We start from the raw sequence: 13493 nt of genomic DNA on the forward strand, positions 1-13493 counted from the left end.
AGGTTCGAGCTCCTCTCCATATTTGAATTTGGTGAAAAACCCGATACGAGTGTTGCCGAGCTGCAGCAGAAGTTGGTAGTAGTTTTGACAACATGACAATGTTGTTGGCTTTACCAACAAGTTTGTTGAAGTACATAAATCGGTATTCATCTAGACTGCTTTCTGCTGAGGTACAGTTGTATAAAGCTAAACTAAATTGCTCTCCCACGTTTGCAATTTCTTCATGAGTATATTTCTCATTAATGAAAGTTTGCACAATATGTTGTAAATCACTTCTTTTAGCGAATACATGATTTGAAGTTGCGGATTATAAATCTTGAGAACTGTAAATCCTTTTGCAAGTATTACCCTTGAGCCGATAGATTTGTTTTTTCAGTGCATTAGCAAGGTCTCGCATCTCCTAGGGGGAAGACCAAAATGGAACACCCTGTACATCAAATATGTCGACCGCAAATCGCTGGAATAATTATAGCATTATCTCGTTAGCTTTGTCACGTCGTCGCCGCCCTAATTAGCCTAATTAAATTAACGCAATTATTTCGACAAGTGAATAAATTATTCGGCTTTTTGCCGACTTTCGGCTTAGCTGGTCGGCCGCGGTTCTTATTGTCTCGGGTACTGTTAAATTATAATCGCACTCCGGATGGTACGAAATACTACCAGAACGAGACAAAAGAACGTTTATGAATAGTAGGGCTCAGAACCGGGATTCAACATAATTCCCGGTTCTTTCGGTATTTTCTCGACTTAGTAGCGAATCATCTTTTCTTACTTCCTTTTAAACTTTTTTTGAGAAACTTTTTTAAACTCTTTTTGAGAAAGGATGAGATAGTGAGTGTTTATGTGTATTTTAGAGATTTTGAGAAGGCTTTCGATAAAGTTCAACATCATAGACTAATTGAAATACTTAAAGGCATGAATATCGATAGCCGAGATATCAGGATAATAGCAAATCTTTATTGGGGGCAAACAGCGAAGGTTATAGTGGACGACCAACTTTCTGATGAAGTAAAGATTCTGAGCGGCGTTCGTCAAGGATGTATACTTCCTCCGCTATTGTTTAATATATATAGCGAATCAATTTTTCGGGAGGCCTTGACTAGTAGAAAGGAGGGCATCCCTATTAATGGGCAGGTCTTAAATAATATGCGGTTCGCGGACGATACCGTCCTTATAGCAGACAACGTGGAGGGTCTGCAAAGACTAAACAACACGTGTAGAGTCTATGGCCTGAAAATAAACCCTAAGAAAACTAAATTTATGATCATCACTAAGAGAGAAGGTGTCCAAGCCAATGTTCTAATAGATGATACACCTATGGAGAGAGTACAAAAATATAAATATCTAGGCAGTTGGTTGACAGAAAACTTGGATCAATCAGCAGAAATAAAAGCTCGAATAGAAATAGCCAGAGCAGCCTTTGTAAAACTCAAAAAATGTCTCTGCAGTGGAGACATCAACTTAAAGCTTAGATTAGGAATACTAAGGGGTGACTTATTTGCAACTCTACTCTATGGTTCAGAGGCTTGGACACTTAAAAAGGCCGAAATGGAGAAACTTGAGACATTCGAATGATGGTGTTATCGGCGTATGCTGAGGATTGCATGGACTGACAAAGTTACAAATGGAGAACTGCGACGCAGAATTCAGAAGGACGAAAAGGTGATTAACACCCTTAAAAAGAGAAAACTTGAGTACTTTGGACACATAATGAGAGGACCTATATATGCCCTGCTGCAAAACATAATAGAAGGAAAGATAAAGGACAGAAGGAGCCAAGGAAGAACAAGAACGTCATGGCTCAAGAATTTGAAAGAATGGTTTCTTCAAACCAGTTATTCAGAGCAGCCGTTAACAAAGTTAAAATTGCCATGATGATTTCCAACCTCCATTAGGAGATGGAACCCGAAGAAGAAGAAGAAGAAGAATTATTCTCTAAAATAATTAGGGAAGCCAATAATTGACCCCATTAAAATTTACATGGGATTTCCTATGTCCCGTCCGACGATGCAACACCTGGTATACAAAGCTGCGGTGATTAACTTTCCCTTCCCATTTAATCTACTAGTACCACTACTACTAAATTTTACACGCTTGTTATGGAACAACAGTACGGCAGATATTCCAAACGGTCATCCGTCCATCCACTACAATTGTCTAATGTCGCTGAACTTATAATAGTCGCTGGTAATATATCAGGAACCGGTGTTTCGTTTTATCTAGGCCGTTATCCAATTGACAATTAATATACTAACAGTAAGATAATTTAATAATAAATAAAATACCAGAGAAAATATGTAAAAATAGTATCAAATATCCTGTTAAGCGCTAATTTGGTTATTAGAAACCGTTCGAAGGTCTCCAATCTTCCACTAAAATAAATTTTAATCTTTCTTAACAGGTTGAGCATAAATTTCGAAACGTTTCCGAAATCGACACCTTCACCTCATCATCGTTCTCGTCTTCCTCTTTTTCTTCTTCTTCTTCAGCTTTTTCGTTTGTTGAAACCGAAACTAAATTAAAATATTTACTGCCCATTGACTGAAAGGTGTCATATTTCTCATTAAATATTGTCCGTGGACCCTCCTCGGACATTCCTCGCTCTATGTTGGGTCAACAGTACCTTTCGGACAGGTACCAGGGATGGTAAAGAGCGCCCTCATAAAAAGAATTGATAAAATAATGTATACCATTTGGAATCATAGTTATTTTTTATTCAAGACGATAATATGGTATTTTATCGTCGACCGAAAAGAGACCGGGAGACGATAATGCAATTTTATCGTCGTGTATAAAACAATATTTTTTTCCATAGCGAATTACGTTTTAAAAAATATTCAGAAATGATTATTTCAAGGAATTTATTACGAGTAGAAAAAATATTGTGCTGGGTTGGCGTTGGTTTCTATGTAATTTGACAAATAAAATAAAGCTGTCTCTTTAGTTATCAGTTTTGAATCAATATTTTTTAATTCTCTTTCGTCTCGATTGCTGATTGAATTGGAGCCAGAAATGGCTCAAAACGAAATAAGTAGATTACCAACAGATATTCAGGCTGAGGCGACAAACGCCATATCCAAACTACTTCCATTTAAATCCCGAATAACTTATGAAAAGGAATACATTTTTGAAAATTAAAAAATGGAAGCAATTAATAAAAGTGCGAGAAGAAATAAAGTTTTTAACCTATCCTCGCTGTTAAGGTAATCGCGCATTTGTTCGCACCGATCGCAACGGACGCATCGGACGCAACGTGCGAGAAGAAATAAAGGTTTTAACCTATCCTCGCTGTTAAAGTATCATTTAATCTACACTTGCGGTTAAAGTACTATTTGATCTACTATTTTTGATAGATATAAGGCAATTTTAACAGTAGCTATGGAAAAAAATCATTTATTCTAGTATTTTTATTTTTCGTGACACCAATTAATTTTGCAATTGCTTAGTTGGCCAGTAATAACCACTTGGAGTTCTTAGGTTTGTATGTTGTCTACATTTAGATTAATACAATGAGCAAGGACAATGCTGAAGATCATATATCAAGAAATTATACAGGGTTAGGCAATAGTGCGTCGGGCATCTGTAGCTCCTAGAATAAAAAACATGGGAATTTTGTTTAAGTTCAAACCTAAAGTATGTACTAGGATGTAGTTCACGAAAATATTTTAACTTTTACAGGGTGGCACAAAAAGGTATGAGTATGGATCGGGATGATTTTTTTTTAATTAGAACAACCTGTGTATTATAGCATTGTTGGCTTCCTTTCAGAACACTTTACATAATCAGAAGATATGAGTAAATATATAGTTCGTTAGTTTCAGAAATATTGATAAATAAATAAAAAATATATTTTTTTTTTCAACCTTTCTAAAAAAAATTATTATTACATTACAAAAACTGTCCTAAAATAAAAACTATATTAAGCATTTACTTTAGATGGTCTGTATTTACTTTGTGTTATAAATATCGTAAGTGTTAATTTTTAACAAGTTTTAGGTCAATTTTTAGTAAATGACATCTAGAGATTGACTTTGATCATAGGGTGCTTTAACTTCACGTAGTAAATTCAAAACCTATTTAAGTTTATTATTACGAATTTATTACTAGTCATTCAGTAATAAATTCGTAATAAACGAAGGTTATTAATTACGCACACCGTCATAAACACAGAGAAATACTGAGTAGGGCTGTTCATAAATATCGACATATTTAAATATAGATATATTTTTTTTTAAAGTCGACTGTAATTTTTATTTTCGATGTAATATGTCTACAGTATGTCGCCGGATTGTCTTTGCAAGAGAAAAATTCACAGTCCTTTACAAAGATGCAACCGGGGGGGGGCATTGAAAATGATGAATAAAAGCGTAAAAATATGATTAGTGTTAATATGAGTGTATTACATACAGATGTTTAAATAACGAACTTAACAAAAAACAACAGATTTAAAGATTCACTGAAAAAGTAGTAATGTTAACATTAAATAAAACATTATCAATAATAATTATGCGATCGCACCTATCCGTAAAACAAGCAAGCAAAAAAATCTCGAAAAAAACAAAATAACATACAAAACATCAGGTTAACATGATGACAGATCATGATCAATGACAGATAAAGAATTCTTACGGAAAGTTACACTTTACGATATAATTTTTTAACTGTTAAAGGCAAACCCCATTTAAACACAAAACTTTTTAATACCTACTACTGTATCTAACAGACTTTTTTTAAATTACTAAATTCTTAGCCACGCTTCTGTTTTTCTTGGCTGTTGTGCGTCACGTCACAGATTAACATGCCCACGTTTGCACCACAAGGCGATGCTGCAGACCACTAGGTAGACCGGTCGTAGAAATTTATGTTATACAACTTGTAGTCAATCTACGCAAATATTATCAAAAACTTTTTTTCTTTTAAAATGTGTTCAGATTTTGTAAAACGTATAAGCCAAAATCGCAAAACTTAAATTTGATATGAGTTTCTTAGTTTTTAACTAATATAGTGGCGAATTACAAAAATTCCTTTTCAATGAAAATTAATGAGTTAAATAAAATAATTTAATAAATTACTAGCTTTTTCTCGCGACTACGTTCGCGTTACACCTCGAATCGTTCATGCATTGATTTAAATTATTTTTTACTTCTTTATAGAGAGCTAGTGAGCATAGATGTTTTTTATTTTTCATCTTTTTTTTTATTTATTAAGAGCACTAATACTCTCTTTATATGTTATTTTTTATTCTTTGAATGATAATTGAGGAAGATATATTTCGTTATGATGTCACTAAATAAACCCTTGTATAAAATTTTATACTGTCTGGTATACTAAATTAAACAAACATGAAAATATGTTTGAATTTTTTGTGTCCTAAAAACCAAAACGCGTTTCTATGCTAATATAATTTCATTTTCATTCTTTAATAGATTGTTATTCACAGAATTTTCATTAACGTAATATTTTTTGTTGTTTTAATTATATGTTACAGAAAGGGTGATGATAGATATCGGAAAATGCGATACTTTAACATATAACCCACAAAATTCTAAAAGTTACTGGTTTGTGGAAGTATGCCTTGGAATTAAATAAGACGATAGAAAATTTCATTAATGACTTATATTCAATTAACAAATTTTACAATTAATGCAATTGGCTGTGACAGTGTTGTCAGTAATAAATAACTGGAATACTTATATGGGTTTCTGCTTCGGTTGGTTGGGAGAAAGGCCTCACCCTCTTCGCTGCACCCATCCGCTGGTGGGTAGCGTGCATAGATTTAGGAAGAACAGATATCACATTATGCATTTTAACCCGATCAAACATTCGGAGGTTGACTACGTACTGTAAAAAGCAACTGAGATAGAGAAGGCGACATTGCCACATATCAAATTTGCGCCTATCTACTTAGTTTGATTTGCAGAAAAGGTGACTTTAAAACCTTCACCGGATATCAATAAATCTCAATTTCTTAATTAAATGAATAGTTTATTTTTAAAGAAGCATGCGTAATAATATGTTATTAAACAGAGGATATATGCGTTACTATTAAAGGATATGTTTACTGTTTAATGTGGTGAAACGTCTAGAACTATTGGCAACGTCGCTGCTAGTCTTCCAGAATGAAATGAGCCGTCCGTCCCACCACCCCTCGCGACGGCCCATGGTCCGTTATAGCGTACTACGTTTACCTTACGGTGTGTTTGAAGTCGGAATCAAGTCCGAAGTGAACTTTTCAGTGTTTTTCAGTAGTTCTTGTTTTTGCTTAATGTACTTTTGAATCTGCGAATTTTCAATATGGTACGACAGTGTCAAATGTGTGGACAAATAAGTTCAAATTTCCCGAATTTGTCTATATTCACAGGTAGGTATTGTTTCCGCCGCGCCGTAATCGTACATAGGCGTCCCACAAGGGAGCCTCTCACAATTAAAATAATTTCTAATTATATTTGTTGAATTTTGATCTATTAAAACAAGAACGTAGTAGCCGGTAATTATACGTCTTCCTAGAGTTATTTGTACGGTGTGTTTAACTTTTTTTAGAATGGGACGAACTGTAGATAATTCTTAGGCTACTAGTTTTATACATACCTATATAGAGAGTGACCCAGGCCTCCAAAAAAGCTTTTTACCTATTACGTTTTTGGTTTGTGATTTTTATTTCAATTTTTTACATAAGATGGGGACTATTGTAACGCACATTTTCAAAATATTTTTGTCAACATACAGGGTGATTCAAACCGCAATACATATGCTTAATACAGTTCATGAAGATTAGGACATTTAACTAAAATTTGATTATCTGATGAAGCTACCTTTAAAAGTAATGGATTTGTAAATAAACGTAATAGGTATTCATTATTATGCGACAGAAATCCCATACTGTAGCACACAGATTTTATAAACTTTTAATGATAAATGCCTTCTATTGCGAGACTAAAAGGCAATTGCCTCGTATCAGAGCCATCATAATACAAGAAGAAGACCGAAAGTCATATCTTGTCTTATATTTAAAAAAACACAATTTTCTCATTAAATATTGATTTAGATTGATGTCGAAGTTATTAATAATACAAGATTAAACAACTATTACACAGTACTTCACAGGAAGCTATCGATTGCGAACTAACTAAATCGTTACTAATTAGGTACTAATTTTGAAAAGTTTTTTTTAAGATAAAAAAAGGTAAAACTAAAACCTAAACTATCATTTGAGATTAAACGGGAAGTTCTAAATAATGTTGCCTATTCTAAACAAGAAAAATATATTTATAAGTTAAGTTTTATAACATTCCTAATTAAATTTGGGCGAAAAGAATATTTCTGTTTGCTGTAGGTAATTTTCTCAGGGAAAATACGTAAATTAAAATGATTTTTTAAGCCAAAAAAAGTCAAAAGGACAAGCTATTCCAAAAAAGGACTGTCCTTTTCAAAAAAGGACAAGTGGCAACCCTAGGTATTTCGGGAATGGAAATTTAATGGCAAATCTACAACTTTGGTTTGAAAATATGTTCCGGCCTACCTATGTTTACAAAAATGTCTAAAATGTGCCTAAATGCCTCCATATTCTGAAAAAAGAAATTGAAAGAAAAGTCACCAACCACAAACCTAATATAGAACAGTTTCGGAAGCCTGAGTCACCCTGTAAATATTCAAAAGTAACTGAAAGTTTATATAGAACTAACTGAAAGTGTAAATTGAAAATCGACGTTGGAGTGATTTTCGAAAACTACTAACGTTTCAACATAAGTATATGTGGGATATTAATTGTATTATTATATTAGACCTTATAACAAAACTCATCTGACGAAAAAGTGTTAATGTAGTTATTAATATGGAGTAAAAATTTTACTAATTACTTTACTTTTACTTTACTAATTAAATTCGTTCCAAAAAACGATACGCCACTGGCCATTAGAACAATCCAAAAGCGCCTAGTTGCCGGGGTCGGAAATTTTAGACTTCTCTGTCTCTTCTGTCCTTGTTTGACACATTGGAATGTTTGATACACTACCAACGAGTATTTATGAATGAGATGTTCGGTCTATCTTTATAATGTCTTTGGTAGCGTGATTGTCCGGCTAACTTTGGAGACAGGGTTGCCACAAGCTACACAATTGTATATTTTGCTACACATTTGCTCCCATGACTGCACAGCTACACCACAATGGCCTGTGCTACACATTTTGAGAATTTACATATTTATTATAAAAAATAATACCAGAACAGTAAATCAGCTGACAAAAGCTGTTTTTTTTTTGCTTTTAAGTTATCTAAGTTAAAAGAGGACGCAAGTGAACTTTAAATTTTGAACTGACAAATAGCATTTTCGGTCATCTATTGGTCGAGTCAAAAACGGTAAATAGACAGGATTGCTTAATTCCTTAAATAATACATAACACGTACTTTGGCCAAATTCAGAGGCCAAATTTCACTGTAGTTCGGTCCACTCGTTAGCATACGTGAATAATATTCAATTCCTATTTCACTTTTCCTCCCATATCAGCAAGGACTGCAGTTTCTATGGACAAATTTGGCCGATTAAACAGTCCTGAATTGTTTACAGTTTTTAAACAGACTTTTTAACCGGTCTAATTTTTCCATAAAATCGTTAGTTTCGCGACATCAATTTTGACGTCATTGCAATATTTGCTGGCATGAGAAGAAATGAAATGGAAAATGAATATATTGACGTATACAAACGATTGGAAGTGAGACTCTTATCGAGACTCGTAATTATGCTTTAAAATTTGGCGATTTTACGTCTTATTCTTGGACTTATTGGATAGTTTACAATTATTGGTCATGGATTGCTACACAATGCTACACATTTTTATGGTGAAGTTCTGCACAATCAAAAATATTCTTGTGGCAACCCTGTTTGGAGAGCTTGTGAGACTCCACCAGTCTCAGTGCGTGAGCTACTAATGGGGAGGGTCAATTCTCGTATCTCCCTAGAAGATAACAAACACCAGTATTCTACTCAACATGTACTCAACACAATGGATAACACAATTGATAAGTACGTAGTTTTGTGGTGGTGTTCAAAAATCGCCAAGTGGACTGTCTCTTCGTTGCCAATAGCTTGTACAATAATGATACAAACAACAGTAAATATACAAACAACAGCACAGAATGTGACCTTAATCAAAATTAATAATAACAATCTATCATAGAATTAATTACCATAGAAACGCCTTTTGATTTTTAGGACCATAGATGAACAAATAAAAAGAGACTGGCAAATTAAATGGCAAAGAGAGGGACAACGTTCCCGTAGCGCAACTCAGAACGCAAAATTTCGTTCTATTTGTGTTGATCTGCGCATTGCGTCTATTGGGCCCACTATCTCATTCTAATATAACAAGAGAGAAAGAAGCAGCCAAATAAAACGTATTTCTAAATAGAAATTAGAACAATCGCCTTTCGTTTTCGTCATCATGACAACCATGATGAGATCATGACAATTCGTCATGTTTGTTAATTTTTCTTTTGGTGATTTACCTTTTTTTCTAAACTCTCCATTTTATTGATTTATGAATATGGATAGGGAACAAATTCCTTTGTTCCATATAGGTATTTATATTTTGTTACTTATAATTTTAGGTTATACTATTTGTTATTTTATTTGCTGCAGGAGCCAGTATCATCTATTTTCTATATGTATTGGTGCCCCCTTTCTCTGATAGATATGCTAAAGACACCCGGTAAAATAGAAGTAAGTATATAGTTATATTTATCATCTTATTAAGAAAAAAGTAGAAGTAGTAGTGTCAAAAATATTTCTCTTAACATAACAAATTAATACAATTAATTTTTTTAATTTTTTGGGTAGGTAATTTATAGCTGGTTTATAGTAACCAGAAACTTTATTAATATCTATGTGAATATACCTATTTTACTTTTGTTTTAGGATTAAAACTGGACTTGAAAATGGTTCAGGATCATGATTCTCGTAAAGTCTTCTTTGCTTGGATATTCACTTTGTTATTGCAATTAGGCAGTTTTTTTCGAAAATGAGATTTTTAATGCCCTTTAAAAAACTTGGCCGATCGTTTCCTGCAACAGTCTTCTTCTACATTTAAAATTGGTAGGTGGGTGGAATAAACACTGTTATTTTTTGTTATTATATTATAAGTTTATTTATTTTTATGTATAAATAAATATGTTTATAAAACAGTACAATTTTTGCTTTTTTTATAATTTCCCTTATAATAGTAGGATTCTTTCGCTCTGAAAGAAACTGCAAATTTTCACTTAAACTGATTTGTTCCCTACACCACGTTCTCTTTACGTGGTATAGGGAATAAATCAGTTTAAGTAAAAATTTTCAGTTTCAGAATGAAAGAATACTACTTCTTCTTCTTCTTAAGGTGCCGACTTCTTGCGAAGGTTGGCGACCATCATCAAGGAATACTACTAATAATGGCTAATTTAAATTTTCCGCCAGCCAGAATGTGCGATAATGTCTTACGATACGTTTTATACCTATCTCTTTCTTTTTCATATAAAGTACACATAATAAAGAAAGATAGCAATAAAGACGTACGTCCTACCATGGTCCTGCTAATTGGTTTCAAAATTGTTATTCTGAGTTGCGCTACGGGAACGCGGTCCCACTCTTTACCATGGGATTTGTCAGTCTCTTTTTATTTGTTTGTCTATGTTTAGGACACAAAAAATTCAACCATATACTCCTATACATAATCGGGTTACAACGTTTCCCGTCTTCCGATTCCTAATCTCCACCTCTCTCTATTTCCCCATCCATCTACTTCCAAACCTCTGTACAAAACTTCTTTATCAATACCCTCTCTCCAGCTCTTGCATGGTCTTCCTCTTTTTCTTCTACCTTGAGGGTTCCAAATTAATATTTTCTTTGGGATTCGATGTTCTTCCATTCTTTTCACGTGTCCATACCATATTAATTGCTGAGTTCTAATGTCATATACGATATCGTGTTTTAGTCCCATTTGGCGTCTTATGGTTTCATTTGGTATTTTATCTTTTCTGGATTTTCCAGCCGATCTTCTCCGAAAGTCCATATAATGTAGGTAATTATGCTTTTTACGATGGAATTGTAAATTCTTTTTTTGTTTTCTATCGTTTTATTCCTATCCTATAGTATTCCATTTAGCATCGAAATTGCTTTTCTGTCTTGCATATTTCTTTCCAATTTTTCTTTGGATATTTTCATTCCGAGATATTTGTAGCTGTTGCAATGACTAATGACTTGTTCTGTTGCTAGTTGTGAGGTCTTGTTGTCCACCAATGCACATGTGTTCTATTTTTAATATTCAGTTCTAATTCCCATTTTTCATACTCCTCGATAAGTTTTCGGTTCATGTATTCCAAGTCGTCTATATCTTGTGCTACAATAGACTGGTCATCTGCGAACGACAAGGTGTACACTGTAGTATCATCATCTACTGGTAATCCCATATTACTACATTTTCGTTTCCATGTTTTCAATGTATTTTCCAAGTAAATCTTAAATAACGCGTGTGATAAGCAACATCCTTGTCTAAGGCAATTAGTGACTGTAAATCCTGGTGTTAACCCATGGTTTGTTTTAATTCTATATTTTGAGTCGCGGTCTAAGGATTTAACAGTCTTTATTATTTCTGTGTTCATATTTCTTTGTTTCAGCTTGCAGCGTCTCCCAAAGTCTCCCTAAAGATATACTACCATACGCTTTCTTCAAATCAACAAATAGAATATGAACTTCCTGATCGAATGCTGTTTTCTTTTCTAGGATTTGTGTTAGTGTGAAGAGATGGTCTACTGTGGATCATCCTGCTCTAAAGCCTGCCTGTTTTTCAGCCTCCATATAAGCATATTATTTTGCAATTCTATTTTTCAGAACATTTCCATATACTCTGCTAATTGTACCTGTAACCGGTATTCCTCGATAATTTATCCCAGTTACTTTTATCTCCATTTTTTGAAATTCAACCACATTTTCTCTGAAACAGTATGGAAATTTTGAAAAATATAAACGGGATTAACCATTTTAGAACAAACAAAAATGTTTATGAAGAATGCATTTTTCTCAAAATTTATTCAATATCAAAAAAGTATTTCCTCTTGTAAAGACAATCCGGGGACATTGTATATTTCTCTCTATCGTACGGCACTTTCTTTGTCCCGACATTTTGAGTCTTCTGCCCACCTTAGGGACTCGAAAAAATGTTCACCCGAGCCGCTGTCATTAGCCACTTCAAATAAATAGAGCCAATTTTACACTAATTAAAAGGTAAGTAATGTACGTGTCCGTGAAGGAATTTTTGCGGCAGCCGCGTCACCGGCGAAACCTTTTACAGAGCGGGACAGTGCGGACACGAAGAAAGAAAATAATAGAGGGAAGGACAAAGAACCGCTTACGAGAGCACAAAAGTTTAGTTTTTTTCGACGATTCAGCACAAAAGGATGGAAGAATAAAGACCAATTCAGTAACAACTCGAATGTTAATTTATCTATACTTAAAAAATTATAACAATATAACATACGAACATCTTTCAAAACACAAAATACACTTAGATCCATTTTAACACACACTAAACTAAACCAATCAACAGTGAACAACAAACAAAAAATGTAATATACAAAATACCATATGAAAGTGATAAATTTTATATTGGTGAAACATCTAGACCCCTAAATGTTCGAATTAAAGAGCATAAAGATTATTTAAGAAAGGGCAACTTTCACAAATCTAAGATTTGTCAGCATTCATGGGATACAGGACACAAAGTAGATTTTAACATCGCAAAAATTATAGTGAAAGAAACGATAGGCCGAAGAAATTTGAAGTTCAGGTCACAACCTAAAAAGGAAGTAAATATATAGTCCTTACCCAAGAAGCATTTTTGGTTTTATAAGTATGTTAGGAAACTACCCAACACCATATTATACAACCTAAACGCATCTAGAATGGTTGTCGTGAGTTATTGGTAACCATTATATAACACTTATATGCCCTAAACGGTCCATTTTATAACTGTTCCTATGGTAACCCTTAACACTCAAGGATATCAAACTTTCTCAACACCTTTATATATCCTATCGAGTTACCGCTATAAAACTGAAAAAGGGTATATATTAGTTATATAGTGGTGTTGGGAAGGTTCCCAGAGACTACCTCCATAGAAATATCGCGCATGCGCGATTTTTGAAAATATACTTGTTTCTTTCTAACTAACTACTTTAATATTTGCCTCTTTTCTTAACATAAATAGCTGATATGATCTTATTGCTCCAAGTTGTCCTACGCAGATAATCCAGACTAGAAACAAAAGAGACAAAATGACACCATCCCTGTCGTAGCCTACAAAAGCGTTTGCGTTATGCAAATGACTTTATAGAAATTACTGGCTTAATAAAGTTTATTGTGCCTAGCCAGAGTACTAAATCCATATGCGATATTAAATTTACTGTGTGAAAATCAATTTTACATCCAAAAAACACATGCGCCCCCAAAAGCAGAATTATTTAAT

General features: G+C 33.6%; 1 protein-coding gene across 1 annotated transcript; it reads right to left on the reverse strand.

Moving 5' to 3' along the window:
- Positions 1-10709: 10709 nt before the first annotated feature.
- On the reverse strand, positions 10710-11042 carry LOC115891781. The gene has a single exon (XM_030912340.1). It carries the CDS (start codon positions 11040-11042, stop codon positions 10710-10712), a length of 333 nt encoding a protein of 110 aa, XP_030768200.1.
- Positions 11043-13493: the final 2451 nt, after the last annotated feature.

Source organism: Sitophilus oryzae, unplaced genomic scaffold (genome assembly GCF_002938485.1).
Source record: "Sitophilus oryzae breed Bouriz unplaced genomic scaffold, Soryzae_2.0 scaffold_119_pilon_pilon, whole genome shotgun sequence".
NCBI lineage: Eukaryota > Metazoa > Arthropoda > Insecta > Coleoptera > Curculionidae > Sitophilus > Sitophilus oryzae.